We start from the raw sequence: 22,872 nt of genomic DNA on the forward strand, positions 1-22,872 counted from the left end.
CACACACACACAAAGAATAACTGATAAAATGAATAATTACAGTCGATATGAAGGGTTAAATAAGGTGAATTCTGATTGGCCGGTGGGAGGGAAAGGCTTAAGGGCTCGGCCAGTCGTGGCGCTTTGCGAATGGGGTCTGTTCCGAGGCAAATATGGTGTCATGGCCTCGGGAAACGCAGAATTTTGATTGGAGTTGGTTTTTTGTTTGTTTTTAAGCTCAGAATTAATCAAACTAATTGCCAAAAAGCAACAGAGACATCAATTAACATCTTCACATGTAATACCACAATTATTTCCAGATCACCTGAAGATCCGCCACCCCAGATTGTCTCACCTGAAGATCCGCCACCCCAGACTCTCTCACTTGGTTAGGTTAGGTTAGGTTAGGTTAGCCTTACCTAACCTAACCTAACCTAACCTAACAACATGAATGCATTAAAAAACTGAGTGGATATAAAATGCAGAAAAAAGTTTACTTCATTAAAAGTATGGGATCACCTGAAGATCCGCCACCCCGGATTGTCTCATCTGAAGATCTGCCACCCCGAGTGCGGCTGGGGTGGCGGATCTTCAGGTGATCCTTATTTCCTATGAATTCAACACCAGGAAGTTTTCAATGCTCATCACCAGACGCAGCGTCCTACCACAGCTTCAACAGCAGGCAGCACTCGGACACTGCCGACAACTAGTCCCCTGTGAGCAGCATGCAGTGATATCACCAGATGCACAGCACAAGAAGAGCCAGTGACATTATTCACTGCCTCAAATAATCTTGTTTTCCAGAACAGTGATTATTGTGCTTATCATACACCAATAATTGTATATCTTGCTATTTTTTTTTATTTTATTTATTTGTGTATTTTCATGCTAAGATTACATGAAAATAATTGTATATCTTATTGTTTTTTGTACTGTTTTTATTGATTTATTTGTTTCTGTGCTTAAATTAACATAGAAATACTATTATTTTGTATTATTTTGTTCAGATTACATAAAAAAAATAATTGCATCTCTTATTATTTTTGTATTATCTTATTTAAACAGTAATTATTGCAATTGTTTAATTATTGTCTCATTATTGACGCCAACTGTTGACTGGGAACCCGCAACCTAACCTAGCATTGTTTTTTATTATTATTATTATTAATTGTTGTTGTTGTTGTTGTTGTTGTTAAGCCCTGTCTAATTTATTTTATATATTGCAGTAGTGTGTGTGCTGGGAGGACCTGAGCCACCTCCACCCCACCCTGCCCTGACACACTGGATCCCCACCAAACCTCTCCCTGCCCCTCTCTGTGGGGGAGGAGGAGGTCTGCGCCCCGCCCGCCCCGGCCCAATCACCTTCAGGCTTGGGGCAAAGGGTGCGCTGCGGCTGCCCCGCCCTGACCTGAAGGGCTTCCTGCCACAGGAGGAGGAGGAGGAGGAGGAGGAGGAGGAGAAAGAGGCGCGGGTGCCCCCCCGGGGGACACGACAGCGGCGACGACGAGCCCCCCGTCCTGCACCCCCCGGCCCCCGAGCCCCGCCCCACCCACCATCAGCCACACCAGTCCCTACCACAGCCTCCGTCCCCCGCCCCACACCAGGAGCGACTCAGAGCTGCCCTCCGCTGCGCCCCCTGCTCCCCCTAAAGCAGCAGCAGCAGCAGCAGCAACAGCCACAGCAGGTGTACAGCTGGCCCTACCCTCCACAACCACAGCAGGTAAGAAGAGGCAGGCAGGCTGGTTGTCACTGCCTGTGGCACTGCAGCACTGTGGCACTCAACACAGCCACAGCAGGAGAGGCAGGGGAGAGCTCACACACACACACACACACACACACACACACACACACACACACACACACACACACACACACACACACACACACACACACACATTACTTATATAACTGTCACTAATTACACACAAGTAATTCTTTCACAGGTCAATTATCAACCCCTAAACTAACCCCCCTCCTTCCAACAGTTCCAGTACCCTTATGATGCAGCTGAGGGGACTGACACTGCCACCACCACCACCACCACCGCCACAACAAGGGTTATTCAGGTGTTGCCCCAATATGCTTCAACCCCACAGCCCCACTCCCCCATGACAGTGCAGGCAGGGAATGTCATACAGGTGAGAGAGAGAGAGAGAGAGAGAGAGAGAGAGAGAGAGAGAGAGAGAGAGAGAGAAAGTTTTTTACATACAGAAAGGAGAGACAGAGATAGAAAATCAATCTTACTACTACTACTACTACTACTACTACTACTACTACTACTACTACTACTACTACTACTACTACTACTTATGACCACCTCCTCCCCCTCAGGTTGTTCCAGGGAGGTGGAGGTGGGCCACACACACCTGGGTTACCTGTGGCTTGGCTGATCTCCCTCCTCCAGCAGGTGAGAGAGAGAGAGAGAGAGAGAGAGAGAGAGAGAGAGAGAGAGAGAGAGAGAGAGAGAGAGAGAGAGTATATATATATATCTGCTGTTATTGTATTTATTTGTGTATATTTTCCTTACAGAGTGATTGATTGATTAAATGATATATATTGGTGTTAATATATACAGACAGACTGGTATATAGACATTCTGATATGTGATGGCCAGTCTGTGGACCACAAGGCCTTTGTGGACCAATGAATGTTTTACACTAAGGTTTATTAAGACCAGTGTTTTATTCAGCTATCATGAAAAAAAAAAACAGTACATAATTATATAGTAAGTAATTCATAACTTTAACCCAATCAAATTATAGATACTTGCAAGAAATAATGATACCAATAACACAAGCAAATAATAATAATAATAATAATAATTACTACAAATTACAATTATATGTTTATAATAGTAGAGCTGATTACAATGGGAAAAATAATAAATACAACGAATAATTACGAGAGCTGGGTCCAGTGCTTGGTTCCTCGTGAGATGACACTCTGTTGGGCACGGGAGGTTCAGCAGAAGGGTATCTTAAGTTACCTGTCTGTCTTAACTGAATATCATGAGCCTGTGTCTGTTATGTTTGAGGCGCGTGGTGACATAAGTGCCAAAGCGCCAAATATAAAAAACTGAGAAAAACGCGGTCAAAGTTTTGCGACTTTCAGAATGCGATAACTCCGTAACGGATTAAGATAGAAAGCTCATTTTGGTCTTAAATGAAAGCTTACGTTGTGAGAGATGCGAGTCATCTGACTCGTCCTCACTCACCAGTGTTGTCCTTGTCCTGTAGCGGCTGGGGGTCATCTACAATGTCCTCACTGTCACTGTCGTACTCTAGGTGGTCCTCATCCTCGTCCTCAGTGCTGTCATCTTCTTCAGTATTATCCAGTTCCTGCTGCTTCCTGATGATGAACTGAAGGTATGGCTGGTTGACATTTGGGATGAACTCAAGCAGCTGTTGCAGGTGTTGCAGTTTGCCAGGCTGAAGTCGACGTATTGTGGGGTACTTCTGGGGTAGTTGTACTGCAGACAGGTCAAACATACGCCGAGTATACCTTGCCTGGCCCTTCATGAGACGCACTGATCCCATTGCTTGACCACTGTAGTCCCGGCAGATGAAGTAGCCCTCACAGAATGTTGACAGTAGCTGAAAGGACCGGGCATCCTGGAAACTGTAGGGCGGCTTGGGCTTCCGGTGCGTAATAGACTTCTGCAACACCTCAAAATCCAAGAAGTCGGTGTTCCTCAGTACGATGACGTGGTACCTTGATGTCGTGCAGAGTTTGATGGCCCTTACATACCCCTTCAAGTCGTAGATGTTGACTACCCTGCGGATGTATTTTTCAATGTGACCAAAGGCACGGTCGCAAGCCATGTAGCTGTGCCCAGGTATCAGGTACGTATGGGTGATGTTCTGGAGTGTGGTTGAGTGGATCAGACGAAGATAAAACAAGATAATGTTAATGTTTTTGTTTTGGCCGCCACAATTATCAGACACAATCTTTAAAGTGGTGAAACTACCCTCCTTCTGTTCATCTTCAATCCACCTGGCTATACATGTGGCTACCTCAACACTGCCACGACCTGCGTTCATTTCATCCCACACGTAAAAAGTGTTCTTCTTTGTCTTCAGGTTGTGTATGCACAGGTTATAGACCCACAACTTTCGCTTGTAGTACGCGATGTTAGTACACAAACGAGGAACTGGAAGTGTCTGCTGGAGATCAAGGCAGATACACCTCGTGTCGGGGTCGTTGTCCTTCTGCATGTCAGCCATGGCCTTCATCCCCTCCTTGGCAAAGCTCAGGTGTTCATCCCACTGTGCCTGGATACCTTGGGCCTCCTCTTCAGTGTTGGCATCCTTCTTGCTCACCTCGTACCGGTCACATTTCGAACAGGTATCCGTACTGGGGGGTTTAAATCCTAGACGAAAACCCTGCACAACTTTCTTGTAGTATGAAAAAGTTACAGGTTCCTCGTCCTCGTGATTGTCAAACAACCACTCCTTATACAAAAAATACATCTTCTTCATGGTCATTTCAGTGTCAAGATACCGCATTAAAGGTGATTTAGCACGGGTATAATGGCTAGACACTGTGGGGAAACTCTTGATATGGCACTCAACAAGGTTCTTGCGTGACAGAGGCATGGCATGCTTGGGCACATGCTTACCTCTACGGTCAGCACGTGGCGTGCCTGTGGGGTTCACACGGTCCACAGCATTGTACACACGCCTAGATGTTACACCTAACACATTACGGAAGGCTGTAGCACACACACTGATATTGGTACCACCACACGAGAGCGAGTAGGCACGTGTACACTTCCGCTTATAAGCGTCACCACCATCACCACGCTGCTGCACTCGCCTCCGCTTCACCTCTCCCTTCACACAATACTTTTGAATAAAATTGTTCTGAATGTTAAAATCAGCCAAAGCCCAAAAACTATCATGAATAGCCTTCACATTATCCATACCTAGTTTTTCAAAGCAACCATCATTACACTGTGCTCCTATTTTTCTTTTCACAACCACTTTACCTCCTTGGCCGACATATTCCTCACCAGCGTTACGCTTCCTTTTCGCCGTGTTTTTCTTCCAATTACTAGGGTTAGACACGTTCTTTCGTAATACACTCTGCCCCGGCACATCCCCCTCACCACTGGTAGAAGCCATGGTCCGTAAATAGGTAATAATCCAGGGGTAAAACAGAAAAAAAGGTTGAAAGACACCCAACAGTGGCGCGGCAGGATGAACACTGGCTTCCCCGGGCTCGGCAGGGAGGGGTAGCGGGAAGAATGGCGCGTTCTCATTGGCCCAATTTTGCCCAGGCGGCGCGGTAGAGCGGTTCCCATTGGTCGCCGCCGCTCCCGCCACCACAAACACAACATTGGCGCTTTAAACACAGCCTCATCCCGTGGGGTCGCGACAGAACAGAGGTGCTTAAGGCTAATTTACCTTTTTCTTCCCCCTGATTCTCGACCTTATGGTCGAATGGCGCTTTGGACGCCTGTTTCAAACTCGGGAGCTAGACTGGAGATAACGAACAGGTTTCAACGTGGGACAAGAGTAAAAATGGCGCTTTGAACGCTAGTCTAGACCGTGAGGGGTCCCACCAAACCGGGCAAAGCTACGGGCGACATACCCTTCTCTTTAGTGGGATTTTCCACCATATTGCAGTTGTCGGTTTGAACTGCCGATTACGCAGTTGAAAAGTAGAGGGTTTGGAGATGGGAATGGAGCAAAAAAGTGATTTTCCATCTTGGTGGCGCTTTGGCACTTATGTCACCACGCGCCTCATATCATAAATATCAAGAAAAGATTAGATGAATATATATATATATATATATATATATATATATATATATATATATATATATATATATATATATATATATATATATATATATATATATATATATATATATATACGGGAGGTAGGAGAAAAACACAGGTGTATGGAGTTGAGTTTACTCCCGACCAGTTTCCTACAGCTTCTTCAGCTGAAGAAGCTGTAGGCAAAACTGGTCAGGAATAAACTCAACTCCATACACCTGTGTTTTCCTCCTACCTCCCCCTCCAAGTTGTCTAAATGTCTGAACAATAATAACAATAATAATAAAAATAATAATAATGTCAAAAAGTGCAGACAGAATTTGGCAAGAGTAGTATGACACAGACAGGAAATTACCTGATAAGAAATTAACAAATCCACAGATTAAGAATGTGAAAAGAATTAGGAATAATGTTTCAAGATAACTTATCATCAGACACACTTAAAAACAGGTTCAGAGGAAAGACATAAGCCAAGGAAAATGATCAGGGACTGCCACGTGTAAGCCTGGTCGCTTCTTGCAGCTTCCCTTATTTCTTATGTTATGTTCTTATAAGAACGACATTCAGTTAGATGAAACAATTTCCATGATCCATCCAAAACTGGAATATTCAACAATCATATGGTCATCATACTGAGAGAGACCATAAGGAACATAAACAGAATATGAAGAGCATCAACCAAGATAGTGAAAAAAGATTAGCAAAAAATAAATAAATAAATAAACAAATAAATAAATACGTAAAATAAATAAAATAAATAAATAAATAAATACATGAAAAGGGGAAATCATATAATATCCAAGGCATCAAAGAAATTCCAAGATGACAGATTTCATATATATATATATATATATATATATATATATATATATATATATATATATATATATATATATATATATATATATATATATATATATATATATAGATATATATATATATATATATTTTTTTTTTTTTTTTTTTTTTTTTGTGATTAAAGAGATACAAGATACAGCAAGAAATTCAAATGACTGCTCATATGAAAGATATCAATGAATACAATTTTTCTCATAGCAACGCTGAAACTTGGATTGAACACCTTGGATACAAAGTAGTCCACATTAGGAATATTAAACACTTGAAAGCCAAACAGGACATTACTGGATATAAATATGTGTCAGTACAAGCACTGTTCTTTTCCTGTATGTCAAAACTGGGGAAATACACACTCACACACACAACATTGTATCTAATTAGGGCTATCTACACTTGCTCTTGTCTTTTGTAAGGTGTGTGTGTGTGTGTGTGTGTGTGTGTGTGTGTGTGTGTGTGTGTGTGTGTGTGTGTGTGTGTGCCTAAGTTCTCTCCACAACCCAACATTTTCTATCACTTCCATCTCCTCCCAGTTAATTCCTTTAGTGTTGAAGTCACCTACTAAGAACACTTTGTCACTTTTCCTTATCATTTCCTCTATGCTATTTCTTGTTTTTAGTTGCATAGTTTTATATCTACTGGTCTTCCATGCATTAGTTTTTGGTGATACATAAGTCATGATAACTTTCCTTTTTTCACTTCCTTTGATCTTAATCACAATACTCAAAGTTTCCACCATTCCATCACCATATTCCACTTCCTCAACAACAATATCCTCTTTTACCAATATCATCACTCCTCCTCCCTTTCCTACTACTACTACTACTACTACTACTACTACTACTACTACTACTACTACTACTACTACTACTACTAACAGCCCCTATATCTTACAGGAAAAGCGTACCAGCCAGCCTGCCCACCACACCCAAGTCAACAACCACTCTGTCGTCACTGCAGAAAAACACAATCAACATGACCCGTTCTCCCCTAAGGTAAGCTCCTGGGGGTGTGTGCGGGTCCTAGGGGTGTCTGGGGATCTTCTAAGGGGTCCTGGGAGCTTGGGGAGGGTCTGCGAGGTGTTATTGTGGGTGAATATTTAATCCTTCTATCCTGAGGTGGCCCGTGGAGGTGTGTGGGTCTTGTGGGTGTGGGGGTCTTCTAAGGGGGTCCTGTGAGCTTGAGGAGGGTCTGAGAAGTCTTTTTGTGGGTAAATAGTTAATCTTTCAATGTTGAGGAAGCCCCTGGAGGTGTGTGGGGGTCCTGAAGGTGTGCGGGTGTCCTAGGGGACACCCGCACACCATAAACTGACACTGTTATCTTGTTCTGTGTGTCTGTAATTAGTATGAAGTTGTCAGCAATGGTGGAAGTCTAATTAATGAGTTTGTTTTTCTTCCAGACTCAAAGGGTTCTCAATGCAACACTGCTGATTTCAAGATACTGACAAGAACTGACTGTCACCTTGCTATGTCCAACAGGTGTGTGTGTGTGTGTGTGTGTGTGTGTGTGTGTGTGTGTGTGTGTGTGTTTACCGAGTGGTTTATGGGAGGGTAGTAATCTTAAGGGAGGCCACATTTTGTGGGTGGCTTGCTTGTGACTTGTCTTATCTTCTACTCTTATGTTAATAGCCTCTGTAACTTGCTGGGGGAAGGCACCACCAGTCTGCCTACCCCTTAAACACCCCAACACACCTGCAAACACACAACAACACATTAAAAACACATTACAACATACAAACTCCTTCAAAACACACCAAAATATCCTCAAACACTTCTAGACACACCACCACTACTACTACTACTACTACTACTACTACTACTACTACTACTACTACTACTACTACTACTACTACTACTACTACTACTACTACCACTAACAGCCCCTATATCTTACAGGAAAAGCGTACCAGCCAGCCTGCCCACCACACCCAAGTCAACAACCACTCTGTCGTCACTGCAGAAAAACACAATCAACATGACCCGTTCTCCCCTAAGGTAAGCCGCTGGGGGTGTGTGGGGGTCTTCTAAGGGATCCTGGGAGCTTGAGGAGGGTCTGAGAGGTCTTCTTGTGGGTAAATAGTTAATCTTTCAATCTTGAGGAAGCCCGTGGAGGTGTGTTGGGGTCTTGTGGGTGTGGAGGTCTTCTAAGGGATCCTGGGAGCTTGAGGAGGGTGTGAGAGGTCTTCTTGTGGGTAAATAGTTAATCTTTCAATCTTGAGGAAGCCCCTGGAGGTGTGTGGGGAGAGAGAGAGAGAGAGACTTGCCAAGCATTTAAAAATGTTAACTACAAATTAGAGAAAAAAAAACATATTTTAAATAAAACTCAAAACACAAAATTAAATCTCATTAAATCGGTCTTATTGTAATTTGAACAGTGGATATATGCAACTAAATTTATAATGCTGATGGTAAATTTTAAAGGTTTATCTGCATTTTGGGGAAAGAAGGTTAGTTTAGTTAGGTCAGGAGATTAAAAAGAAATAATATAGATATGTTAATAGCAGATTTAGTGGTGGCCCCCAGGGTTATATTATTCATCTCTTTTTTGCCTTCCAGATGACTATGTTGGTAACAGAACTCTGGCAGGAAGAGGTGACATTGCCTCGGACATTCAGAGTGAGGGAGACCTTTGCAGAGGACACAGAAGGTATGTGTCAATTTTGTTATTACTGGCTCACTGTTCTCTTGTGATATATATGTGTGTATTAGTGGGTAGGGGTATTAGACCCCTTCAAAGGGGGTCCTGGGAGCTTGAGGAGGGTCTGAGAGGTCTTTTTGTGGGTAAATAGTTAATCTTTCAATCTTGAGGAAGCCCCTGGAGGTGTGTGTGGGGAGAGAGAGAGAGAGAGACTTGCCAAGCATTTAAAAACATTAACTACAAATTAAAGAAAAAAACTGATATTTTAAATAAAACTCCAAACACAACATTCAATCTCATTAAATTGGTCTTATTGTAATTTGAACAGTGGATATATGCAACTAAATTTATAATGCTGATGGTAAATTTTAAAGGTTTATCTGCATTTTGGGGAAGCAAGGTTAGTTGCAATTATCTTTCATTGCTCAGGATTCCTGAGCAATGAAAGATAATTGCAAGTACACATAGCAGTGAAAAACATAAGACAAACTATTTCTCTGAGAAGGATTATGTTTTAATTCACCTCTTATTTCTCATTTTAACTAAATTTGTTTCAGCTTATGTTTCTGGACATATTTTTAGTTACTTTAGGCAGATTATGAAAGATTTGATGCCTCTTGTCTGCTGGTTCTATCCAGTCAACTATAATACTATCTGTGGTATCATTATATGTAAATTCATAAGTAAGTTTCCAAATGCAGAACTCATCTGTTCCTCAGCAGTATGAAACACACGCACACATACACACGCACACACACACAGTCACAGTTGCGGGTGAGGCTACCAGTGTTGTGTGGAGCTGTGAATCGTGTCTGTACTGGGTAACACGGCACAATCTGGCTCCACCTCACACTTTTTTCACAATTCTCCCCTCACCTCGTCATCTCTCACAAAACACTAATACCACTCACTCCAGCACCCTTGTACCTGGCATTTCCTGGTGTTTTGTGGTGTTTATTGATGTTTTTTTCAGTATTCTGGGTGTTTTAGTGTTTATTATTGTGTTTTTTTAATATTGTTTTTTTTGATATGGTATGATGCTTTTAATTAAATTTTCTAAGGTATTTTTTTTTTTATGAACATTTTCTTGTTAATTTCTCTGGTGTTTTCTTGTTTCTATTTTTTGCTTATATTTTCTGGTGCATTCTGGGTATTATTCTTGGTAACACCTGCTGTTTAAAATTATATTCTCTCGTTTCTCACTAATATCTGGTACGTTCTGGGCATTTTTCTGGTAAAACCCATTAATTTCCTGCGTTTTAAATATTTCCTTGCGTTCCCCATTAATTTTCAGTAGGTTTTGGCTATTTTGGTGACATTTGGTGGATTCTGTTTGTTTCTATGGTTTCCTGGTGTTGCTCCACTGTTGTGCTGGGTGTGGCATCACTTCCGAGGTGTCTGGAGGTGGTTTGGCGCATCAGCAAATGTGTACTTCAACCTGAATGCCTCGGCCACCAGCAGACTGATCTCCGTGTCTGACCAAGAGGATGTTGGCAGATTCTGAAGCAGCAGCATTAAGCCCTGTGGGAGTGACCTTATGTTAGATTAGTTAGGTTTAGTTAGGTGAACTCCACTGGACTCTAGTGGTAGGGAATAGTTTCAATGTGGGGCAGGGGAGGTTAAGTTAGGTTAGGTTAGGAGGAAAGATTTATGTATAGCCTTCAGATATGTAGTAGCAGTATTAGTCACTGTTGGTGTTAGGTTAGGTTAGGAGAAGGAAAGGTGTGCGACTGCTCACTTCATACAGAATGATAAATAAGCACACCCTTCACACACTCGCTGGCCTAGACCCTCGGAAGTCAGTCAGTCATTGACCCTCGGAACCAGTCATTCATCCCTTTCTCTGGTAAACTCTGGAACTCCCTGCCTGTTTCTGTATTTCCACCTTCCTATGACTTGAATTCTTTCAAGAGGGAGGTTTCAAGACACTTATTCATCAAGTTTTGACCACTGCTTTGACCCTTTTATGGGACTGGCATTTCAGTGGGCATATTTTTTTAATGGATTTTTGTTACCCTTGGCCAGTGTCCTTCCTACATAAAAAAACCCTCACTTGAAAGTCCCTCTCTGGTTCATGAGGTGCTGGCAAAAATAGCTGAGGAACACAACACACACACACACACACACACACACACACACACACACACACACACACACACACACACACACACACACACACACACACACACACACCTGGAAATCCCTCTGGTTCATGAGGTGCTGGGAGAAGTAGGTGAGGAACGCAGCACACACATAGAGCACGAAGTGGGAGAAGCCGTCAGGTTCAGCGTGCAGTGTGTCCCAGAGCCTGACGGTGCAGCCTAGGGGCATCTCCCTCATTGGCAAGTTGTTGAACCATCGGAAGGAAAATTGAAGGTAGTCTATCTCATGTCTGGCCAAGTGCTGGTGGAGATTGACTGTGGAAAGATGGATTGAGTTAGGATTAAGTTGCACACACACACACACACACACACACACACACACACACACACACACACACACACACACACACACACACACCATCTATCCTCTTCATAAGTTCGCCGAGCTGTTGCACTTTGCTTTGAATGCCTGGCTGTGCAAAAGTGTAGTTGTCTTGTATTCCATCCAGCAGCTTTGACATACACCAGAAGCTGTCTGCCTCCACCACCGCCCGCTGCTCCGCTTCAATCTTCTCCACCTCGTATGTGTCCAGGCTCTCCTCTGATTGGTGAACGGATGCATGGATAGGTTAGGTTTGGCAATAAAGTAATCTTTTTGAATGCCTAGTGTCTTCTTTGCTAATAGATTGATTGATAGATAGATAGATTGATAGATTGATGGATGGATAGGTTAGGTAATACTATAATCTTCTCTCTTCTAACAAAATAAACTGATGGATAGATAAACTGATAGATATTTGGTACCATATTTTGAAACACTTCTGTGCTGTACTTCCTCTGTTTTCAAAAAGGCTCTAGATGAAGCTGTACATGTTTTTAAGTGTGTTTTTCATGATTCTAGTGACAGATTAACAAGACTTGTACATTATTAACAGGAGAAGCACTCTTGAAAACTGGCTAATCATCTCCTTGACCTTGAAAAACAGTCTTGATAAATGAGCAAAGCATTTTTAAGTGTTTTTAAAATTGTGGTAACAGATTAACAAGACTTCTACATTATGAACAGGAGAAACACTCTTGAGAACACAGCTAATTATCCCTCTGTGACTCTGGAAAAGTCTAGATGGCAGAGAAGGAACAAGAAAGCAGAGCATTACAGAATAGGCCCTTACAAGACAAGAACTTAATCTAAATCACAAAGTAGGAAAAGACATTGAAAACCTCACCTTTAGGAACCACCTCATGAAGGAAGACGATGAAGAAGGGTGTGACAAGGTCGTTGATCCCCTGCACGTAACCTGAGGCAGGGTGACGGATGGCCCAGATGTACAGAATGCGCTCAAACATTTCTTGTACGATTGTTTGTTGGAACAACGGAATCAGGGGAGACATGCGTGGGATGTCAATGTGAATCTGTGGAGAGACGTGGGTTTGGTGAGACTAGGTTAAGTTTGGTTAGGTTAAGTTAAGTTTGGTTAGGTTAGGTTAGGTTAAGTTTGGTTAGGTTAGGTTAAGTTAGGTTTGGTTAGGTTAGGTTAGGTTAAGTTAAGTTTGGTTAGGTTAGGTTAAGTTAGGTTAAATTCGATTAGGTTAGGTTAAGTTAAGTTCGGTTAAGTTAAGTTTGGTTTGGTTAGGTTGGGTTAGGTTAAGTTTGGTTTGGTTAGGTTGGGTTAGGTTAAGTTTGGTTAGGTTAAGTTAGGTTTGGTTAGGTTAGGTTAAGTTTGGTTTGGTTTGGTTAGGTTTGGTTTGCTAAGGTTATGTTAGGTTAGGTTAGATGAGAGCAGTAGAGAGGAGAATACTTGCTTTTGTGGTCTCTATATTACAAGGATAGAGATCTTAGTCAGTATATAAAAGAATGACTGAAAAGATACACCAGGTGACAAATATTCCTATGACAGGAGAATGAAGCTTTTAAACTGATATACACGCACATAGAAAATAAAGAAAAAGAGAGAGAAAAAAATATTGAAAGAAAAAAAAACAGGAAAGGAAGATTATCAACACACACACACACACACACACACACACACACACACACACACACACACACACACCTGTCTAAAGGTATCTTGGTGGATATCCTCGTGCCTCGTGCCATAGTACTGGTCCACAAAACTCCATTATTCCTCTCGTTTCCTTCGCAGCGTGTCCTCTCGTCTCTCTGAGTTTGCTGGGAGGTAGCCCTGAGAGAGAGAGAGAGAGAAATTAATGTGTTTTTTTTTTTTTATTTTATATTACTAAAAATTAACAGACAAACAAAAACATTCATAACTTCACTAGTACTACCTAACACACACACATACATACACACATACATACATACATTTAATTACCTCCAAGCCACAGCACGGACTTGTGAGGGAATGCCAGACCAAGACAGTTTCCGCAGCTCCGGCAGGGAAGTGTTGGCTGCGTTGATCACCTCCAGGAACTTCTCTGTCCTTACCATGTCGCGCTCACTGTCTGCGGGGAGAGAGAGAATGTGAGAGAGAGAGAGAGAGAGAGAGAGAGAGAGAGAGAGAGAGAGAGAGAGAGAGAGAGGGTTAGATAGAGAAGGAGAGAAAGCATTATGACATCACAATAATTAAAAAAAACATTTAAAACATAGATGGATAAATCATTACTACTACTACTACTTCTACTACTACTACTACTACTACTACTACTACTACTACTACTACTACTACTACTACTACTACTACTACTACTACTATTATTTCTACTACTACTAGCATCAGTAATACTAATAATAATTTCTTTTGTATTGCAGAGGTGAACCAGGCCAACACAAGACAGATGGGATGCAAGAACACTGTTGACACATCAATACTTCATACAAGGCAATAAAGCGGTATGTATCATCATGCTTTAGTGTATGAGAGCATTGTATAAGCCACAACACATACATACACTGCCATGTACACCCTCTGTACATCATATGAGGCAACACAGCTATGTATTATCATGCTTCAATGTATAAGGCCAATGGGAGAGGGAGGACTACTACTACTACTATTACTATAACCAGCAAGAGAGAGAGAGAGGTGGTGGACAGACTAAATATAACAGGCCAATGGGAGAGGGAGGACTACTACTACTACTACTACTACTACTACTACTACTACTACTACTACTACTACTACTACTACTACTACTACTTCTTCCTCTTCTTCTAATACTGTTGCTACTATTACTAGTACTGCTGCTGCTGTTACCGGAAGTGATGAAAAGGGTCCTGGGGGTCTGGAGAGTGGCAGACTGCCCTCCACACCTACATTAATAATAACAACAACAACAACAATAATAATAACGAAAGCCTGAAATTTGGATGCATTTTTGTTTGTTTATTTATTTATTTATCTTTTTCGGTCAACAACAAAAGCTACCTTTGATTTTTAAGCTCTTCTTTTTAATTTTGTTCATTTTTTTTTTCTTTCTTTCTTCAACTTCTTTTTTCTTTTGTGTTTTTTAGCATGATTTTATTTTTTGCTTCTTTTTACCTTCTGTGTGCAAACCCAAGTAAACAAATTGAATAAATATCATGGCTTCTGACTGCAGCAACAACAACAATAACCACCACCACCATCACCACCACCCACCTAATACAAGAGTTATCCAGTATTCTCAATATTTCACCACTAGTCTATCCACCTCATTAATACAACATTTAACCAGTATTCTCAATCTTTCACCACTATTTTGTCCACCTCACTAATACAAGAGTTCACCAGTATTCTCAATATTTCACCACTATTCTGTCCACCACCCTAATACAAGAGTTAATCAGTATTTGAAGGATGACCTTTGACCTACAGGGACCTTAGTAGGCCTTTTTATACATATATATTACTCTAGCACTGGCTTGTATAAATGAATAAATAAATAAATAAATCTGTCTCTCTCACTTGATGGTTGAAAAGAATGGATTACTATTGCCTGGATAGTAGTAAAGAATAGTACTGATAGTTAGAGGTGATATAATAGCCCACAATAATATTAAGAGTTAGTACAAGCCTTTAATAGTACCCAATAGTACAAAAAATAATACAAAATTATTATGAGTTAGGACACACATTAGGACAGTAATCAGTGTGTCATTTTACCTGATACTATATTATGTTAATAGATTCTGTTTCACACAATCTCTGTTAAATCAATACCTGGAAGTCCTGTACACACACACACACACACACACACACACACACACACACACACACACACACACACACACACACACACACACACACACACACACACACACACACACATACCAGGGGAGGAACAGTGCAAGTGTGAGGCCAACGCGCTGGGCCGCCAACCTGTCGGCCTGGGTGACGCGTGAAGGGCGGCGTGGTGTTGGTGGTGGTGTCTTGGCCCTGTGGTGTCCCTAGCCTTCATGTCATTGTGATTGGTGAAATAGATGACCTCCATTACTTTTTCATCTTCCTGAGGTCACTTGCTGGTACCTCTGTGTCACCACGCTTAGGTCAGCTTTTTTTTTTTTTTTTTTTTTTCAATTTTATGTAGGAGTGACACTGGCCAAGGGCAACAAAAATCCAATAAGAAAATATGCCCACTGAAATGCCAGTGCCATAAAAGTGTCAAAGCAGTGGTCAAAAATTGATGAATAAGTGTCTTGAAACCTCCCTCTTGAAGGAATTCAAGTCATAGGAAGGTGGAAATACAGAAGCAGGCAGGGAGTTCCAGAGTTTACCCTGCCTCCCCTGTTCTTGCATTACTGGGCTGCTGGACAGGTGGCACAGCCTCATGTGTGCCCTGTCTGTCCAGCACCCTGGCTATCCTTGTGGATGGGCTGGGCACACACTGAGACACAGCACACAGCAAGGGTGTAAACTGCACCTCACTGCTTTTAAATATGAGTGTACAGGTTGAGAGGCAAGGCAGCACAGCACAGCACAGCACAGCACAGCATGGCAGCTCCTTAACAACACAGCCAGTCTCTGTGTGATGTTCATTGTGTCTTGAGCATTGTATCCTTGACAAACGTGGCGTACTGAGCACATCTTCACATTGTTCTTGCCTTAATGTGAAGTATTAATGTATTACACCTCACAAGTGTAGCCACGTGGCCCCTGTGTGTTCCCGTACCTGGTGATCTCAGGAACAGTTTCAGATTTCATCACAAATATTAATAACTGCAGCAATACTTGGTGCACCCTTCACACATGACCGGGGCTGATTAGTGGGTGAGTCTGCGCCTGAACCAGCCCATCACCCAGCAGGTTGAGGCCACAAGCAGCCCAGCCCAGCATCAATAAGACCAACACCAGGGCTTACTCACCCCTAGACACAACAGCAAGACTAGTCAGAACTGAGCCGTAACACCTGTGTCTCTCTTCACCTCCACAATTATTAACATTCTTTCATTTATTGATATATTTACTGGTACATTACTTACATTACTGGTACATGAAAATTACTAATGTTGCTTTTATTCCGACAGGCTACCACCACCATGACCACCATGACCACCACCACCACCATGACCACCGCCACCACCACCACCACCACCACCACCACCACCACCACCACCACCACCACCACAGCACTCAGCGTGGCACAGAAGGAACAGAGCCAGGCGGAAAACAAGGACTAAGATCCACTGCCACTTCCAAATAAGGTAATACATGAATTTTCTCTCCTCCTCCTCCTTCTCCTCCTCCTCCTCCTCCTCCTCCTCCTCCTCCTCCTCCTCCTCCTCCTCCTCCTCCTCCTCCTCCTCCTCCTTCTCCTCCTCCTCCTCCTCCTCCTCCTCCTCCTCCTCCTCCTCCTCCTCCTCCTCCTCCTCCTCCTCCTCCTCCTCTTCCAGCTGGGTTTTTTTTATTGTTTTACTGCTTCAATCTGTGGTTTCCTGCTTCAAAAATACAAAATATACTGTTGAAATTTTCTTATCAGTTCATGTCCTCCTCCTCCTCCTCCTCCTCCTCCTCCTCCTCCTCCTCCTCCTCCTCCTCCTCCTCCTCCTCCTCCTCCTCCTCCTCCTCCCCCAATTTAAGAGGGTTAGCAGGAAATTGCCCCCTGATAATTGAATATTCAACTGAATCTCACTTCCTGTCTCAGAAATGATGTGAAAAATGGTTTTGGAAAATGTTTTGGAAGAAAATGTGTCTTGTCTTTGTTTTATGGAAAGACTGAGTTGTTGTTGTTGTTGTTGTTGTTGTTGTTGTTGTTGTTGTTGCTGCTGCTGCTGCTGTTGCTGTTGTTGTTGTTTATCTTGCTTATTCCTCTTCCTCCTCCTCCTCCTCCTCTTCCTCCTCCTCCTCCTCCTCCTCCTTTTCTTACAAGTTTATTATCATCGTTTATATTTCTCTCTCTCTCTCTCTCTCTCTCTCTCTCTCTCTCTCTCTCTCTCTCTCTCTCTCTCTCTCTCTCTCTCTCTCTCTCTCTCTCTCTCTCTCTCTCTCTCTCTCCCTTGTTCCCTTTTCTAACAAAATAAACTGATGGATAGGTAAACTGATAGATATTTGGTACCATATTTTGAAACACTTCTGTGCTGTACTTCCTCTGTTTTCAAAAAGGCTCTAGATGAAGCTGTACATGTTTTTAAGTGTGTTTTTCATGATTCTAGTGACAGATTAACAAGACTTGTACATTATTAACAGGAGAAGCACTCTTGAAAACTGGCTAATCATCTCCTTGACCTTGAAAAACAGTCTTGATAAATGAGCAAAGCATTTTTAAGTGTTTTTAAAATTGTGGTAACAGATTAACAAGACTTCTACATTATGAACAGGAGAAACACTCTTGAGAACACAGCTAATTATCCCTCTGTGACTCTGGAAAAGTCTAGATGGCAGAGAAGGAACAAGAAAGCAGAGCATTACAGAATAGGCCCTTACAAGACAAGAACTTAATCTAAATCACAAAGTAGGAAAAGACATTGAAAACCTCACCTTTAGGAACCACCTCATGAAGGAAGACGATGAAGAAGGGTGTGACAAGGTCGTTGATCCCCTGCACGTAACCTGAGGCAGGGTGACGGATGGCCCAGATGTACAGAATGCGCTCAAACATTTCTTGTACGATTGTTTGTTGGAACAACGGAATCAGGGGAGACATGCGTGGGATGTCAATGTGAATCTGTGGAGAGACGTGGGTTTGGTGAGACTAGGTTAAGTTTGGTTAGGTTAAGTTAAGTTTGGTTAGGTTAGGTTAGGTTAAGTTTGGTTAGGTTAGGTTAAGTTAGGTTTGGTTAGGTTAGGTTAGGTTAAGTTAAGTTTGGTTAGGTTAGGTTAAGTTAGGTTAAATTCGATTAGGTTAGGTTAAGTTAAGTTCGGTTAAGTTAAGTTTGGTTTGGTTAGGTTGGGTTAGGTTAAGTTTGGTTTGGTTAGGTTGGGTTAGGTTAAGTTTGGTTAGGTTAAGTTAGGTTTGGTTAGGTTAAGTTTGGTTTGGTTTGGTTAGGTTTGGTTTGCTAAGGTTATGTTAGGTTAGGTTAGATGAGAGCAGTAGAGAGGAGAATACTTGCTTTTGTGGTCTCTATATTACAAGGATAGAGATCTTAGTCAGTATATAAAAGAATGACTGAAAAGATACACCAGGTGACAAATATTCCTATGACAGGAGAATGAAGCTTTTAAACTGATATACACACACATAGAAAATAAAGAAAAAGAGAGAGAAAAAAATATTGAAAGAAAAAAAAACAGGAAAGGAAGATTATCAACACACACACACACACACACACACACACACACACACACACACACACACACACACACACACACACACACACACACCTGTCTAAAGGTATCTTGGTGGATATCCTCGTGCCTCGTGCCATAGTACTGGTCCACAAAACTCCATTATTCCTCTCGTTTCCTTCGCAGCGTGTCCTCTCGTCTCTCTGAGTTTGCTGGGAGGTAGCCCTGAGAGAGAGAGAGAGAGAAATTAATGTGTTTTTTTTTTTTTTATTTTATATTACTAAAAATTAACAGACAAACAAAAACATTCATAACTTCACTAGTACTACCTAACACACACACATACATACACACATACATACATACATTTAATTACCTCCAAGCCACAGCACGGACTTGTGAGGGAATGCCAGACCAAGACAGTTTCCGCAGCTCCGGCAGGGAAGTGTTGGCTGCGTTGATCACCTCCAGGAACTTCTCTGTCCTTACCATGTCGCGCTCACTGTCTGCGGGGAGAGAGAGAATGTGAGAGAGAGAGAGAGAGAGAGAGAGAGAGAGAGAGAGAGAGAGAGAGAGAGAGAGAGGGTTAGATAGAGAAGGAGAGAAAGCATTATGACATCACAATAATTAAAAAAAACATTTAAAACATAGATGGATAAATCATTACTACTACTACTACTTCTACTACTACTACTACTACTACTACTACTACTACTACTACTACTACTACTACTACTACTACTACTACTACTACTACTATTATTTCTACTACTACTAGCATCAGTAATACTAATAATAATTTCTTTTGTATTGCAGAGGTGAACCAGGCCAACACAAGACAGATGGGATGCAAGAACACTGTTGACACATCAATACTTCATACAAGGCAATAAAGCGGTATGTATCATCATGCTTTAGTGTATGAGAGCATTGTATAAGCCACAACACATACATACACTGCCATGTACACCCTCTGTACATCATATGAGGCAACACAGCTATGTATTATCATGCTTCAATGTATAAGGCCAATGGGAGAGGGAGGACTACTACTACTACTATTACTATAACCAGCAAGAGAGAGAGAGAGGTGGTGGACAGACTAAATATAACAGGCCAATGGGAGAGGGAGGACTACTACTACTACTACTACTACTACTACTACTACTACTACTACTACTACTACTACTACTACTACTACTACTACTTCTTCCTCTTCTTCTAATACTGTTGCTACTATTACTAGTACTGCTGCTGCTGTTACCGGAAGTGATGAAAAGGGTCCTGGGGGTCTGGAGAGTGGCAGACTGCCCTCCACACCTACATTAATAATAACAACAACAACAACAATAATAATAACGAAAGCCTGAAATTTGGATGCATTTTTGTTTGTTTATTTATTTATTTATCTTTTTCGGTCAACAACAAAAGCTACCTTTGATTTTTAAGCTCTTCTTTTTAATTTTGTTCATTTTTTTCTTTCTTTCTTTCTTCAACTTCTTTTTTCTTTTGTGTTTTTTAGCATGATTTTATTTTTTGCTTCTTTTTACCTTCTGTGTGCAAACCCAAGTAAACAAATTGAATAAATATCATGGCTTCTGACTGCAGCAACAACAACAATAACCACCACCACCATCACCACCACCCACCTAATACAAGAGTTATCCAGTATTCTCAATATTTCACCACTAGTCTATCCACCTCATTAATACAACATTTAACCAGTATTCTCAATCTTTCACCACTATTTTGTCCACCTCACTAATACAAGAGTTCACCAGTATTCTCAATATTTCACCACTATTCTGTCCACCACCCTAATACAAGAGTTAATCAGTATTTGAAGGATGACCTTTGACCTACAGGGACCTTAGTAGGCCTTTTTATACATATATATTACTCTAGCACTGGCTTGTATAAATGAATAAATAAATAAATAAATCTGTCTCTCTCACTTGATGGTTGAAAAGAATGGATTACTATTGCCTGGATAGTAGTAAAGAATAGTACTGATAGTTAGAGGTGATATAATAGCCCACAATAATATTAAGAGTTAGTACAAGCCTTTAATAGTACCCAATAGTACAAAAAATAATACAAAATTATTATGAGTTAGGACACACATTAGGACAGTAATCAGTGTGTCATTTTACCTGATACTATATTATGTTAATAGATTCTGTTTCACACAATCTCTGTTAAATCAATACCTGGAAGTCCTGTACACACACACACACACACACACACACACACACACACACACACACACACACACACACACACACACACACACACACACACACACACACACACACACACATACCAGGGGAGGAACAGTGCAAGTGTGAGGCCAACGCGCTGGGCCGCCAACCTGTCGGCCTGGGTGACGCGTGAAGGGCGGCGTGGTGTTGGTGGTGGTGTCTTGGCCCTGTGGTGTCCCTAGCCTTCATGTCATTGTGATTGGTGAAATAGATGACCTCCATTACTTTTTCATCTTCCTGAGGTCACTTGCTGGTACCTCTGTGTCACCACGCTTAGGTCAGCTTTTTTTTTTTTTTTTTTTTTTCAATTTTATGTAGGAGTGACACTGGCCAAGGGCAACAAAAATCCAATAAGAAAATATGCCCACTGAAATGCCAGTGCCATAAAAGTGTCAAAGCAGTGGTCAAAAATTGATGAATAAGTGTCTTGAAACCTCCCTCTTGAAGGAATTCAAGTCATAGGAAGGTGGAAATACAGAAGCAGGCAGGGAGTTCCAGAGTTTACCCTGCCTCCCCTGTTCTTGCATTACTGGGCTGCTGGACAGGTGGCACAGCCTCATGTGTGCCCTGTCTGTCCAGCACCCTGGCTATCCTTGTGGATGGGCTGGGCACACACTGAGACACAGCACACAGCAAGGGTGTAAACTGCACCTCACTGCTTTTAAATATGAGTGTACAGGTTGAGAGGCAAGGCAGCACAGCACAGCACAGCACAGCACAGCATGGCAGCTCCTTAACAACACAGCCAGTCTCTGTGTGATGTTCATTGTGTCTTGAGCATTGTATCCTTGACAAACGTGGCGTACTGAGCACATCTTCACATTGTTCTTGCCTTAATGTGAAGTATTAATGTATTACACCTCACAAGTGTAGCCACGTGGCCCCTGTGTGTTCCCGTACCTGGTGATCTCAGGAACAGTTTCAGATTTCATCACAAATATTAATAACTGCAGCAATACTTGGTGCACCCTTCACACATGACCGGGGCTGATTAGTGGGTGAGTCTGCGCCTGAACCAGCCCATCACCCAGCAGGTTGAGGCCACAAGCAGCCCAGCCCAGCATCAATAAGACCAACACCAGGGCTTACTCACCCCTAGACACAACAGCAAGACTAGTCAGAACTGAGCCGTAACACCTGTGTCTCTCTTCACCTCCACAATTATTAACATTCTTTCATTTATTGATATATTTACTGGTACATTACTTACATTACTGGTACATGAAAATTACTAATGTTGCTTTTATTCCGACAGGCTACCACCACCATGACCACCATGACCACCACCACCACCATGACCACCGCCACCACCACCACCACCACCACCACCACCACCACCACCACCACCACCACCACAGCACTCAGCGTGGCACAGAAGGAACAGAGCCAGGCGGAAAACAAGGACTAAGATCCACTGCCACTTCCAAATAAGGTAATACATGAATTTTCTCTCCTCCTCCTCCTTCTCCTCCTCCTCCTCCTCCTCCTCCTCCTCCTCCTCCTCCTCCTCCTCCTCCTCCTCCTCCTCCTCCTTCTCCTCCTCCTCCTCCTCCTCCTCCTCCTCCTCCTCCTCCTCCTCCTCCTCCTCCTCCTC

General features: G+C 42.2%; 2 protein-coding genes across 2 annotated transcripts; one reads left to right on the top strand and one right to left on the bottom strand.

The window, feature by feature from the left end:
- The first annotated feature begins 129 nt into the window (after positions 1–129).
- Positions 130–22,700, top strand: LOC135100985 (ras-associated and pleckstrin homology domains-containing protein 1-like). Its single transcript, XM_064004601.1, has 13 exons — positions 130–134; positions 535–695; positions 1,206–1,699; positions 1,965–2,117; positions 2,311–2,386; positions 7,514–7,612; positions 8,017–8,095; positions 8,513–8,611; positions 9,173–9,263; positions 14,127–14,207; positions 16,821–16,997; positions 19,834–19,914; positions 22,534–22,700. The coding sequence occupies exons 1-6, from the start codon at positions 130–132 to the stop codon at positions 7,594–7,596; spliced, it is 972 nt and encodes a 323-aa protein (XP_063860671.1). The 3' UTR covers positions 7,597–7,612; positions 8,017–8,095; positions 8,513–8,611; positions 9,173–9,263; positions 14,127–14,207; positions 16,821–16,997; positions 19,834–19,914; positions 22,534–22,700.
- LOC135100926 (TBC1 domain family member 22B-like) lies at positions 9,989–13,887 on the bottom strand. Its single transcript, XM_064004544.1, has 5 exons — positions 13,411–13,887; positions 12,583–12,769; positions 11,775–11,957; positions 11,448–11,671; positions 9,989–10,775 (listed from the first exon to the last, which is right to left on the bottom strand). Exons 2-5 carry the CDS (start codon positions 12,746–12,748, stop codon positions 10,638–10,640), a joined length of 711 nt encoding a protein of 236 aa, XP_063860614.1. The 5' UTR covers positions 12,749–12,769; positions 13,411–13,887; the 3' UTR covers positions 9,989–10,637.
- Positions 22,701–22,872: the final 172 nt, after the last annotated feature.

This window comes from Scylla paramamosain, chromosome 5, assembly GCF_035594125.1.
Source record: "Scylla paramamosain isolate STU-SP2022 chromosome 5, ASM3559412v1, whole genome shotgun sequence".
Taxonomy (NCBI): domain Eukaryota; kingdom Metazoa; phylum Arthropoda; class Malacostraca; order Decapoda; family Portunidae; genus Scylla; species Scylla paramamosain.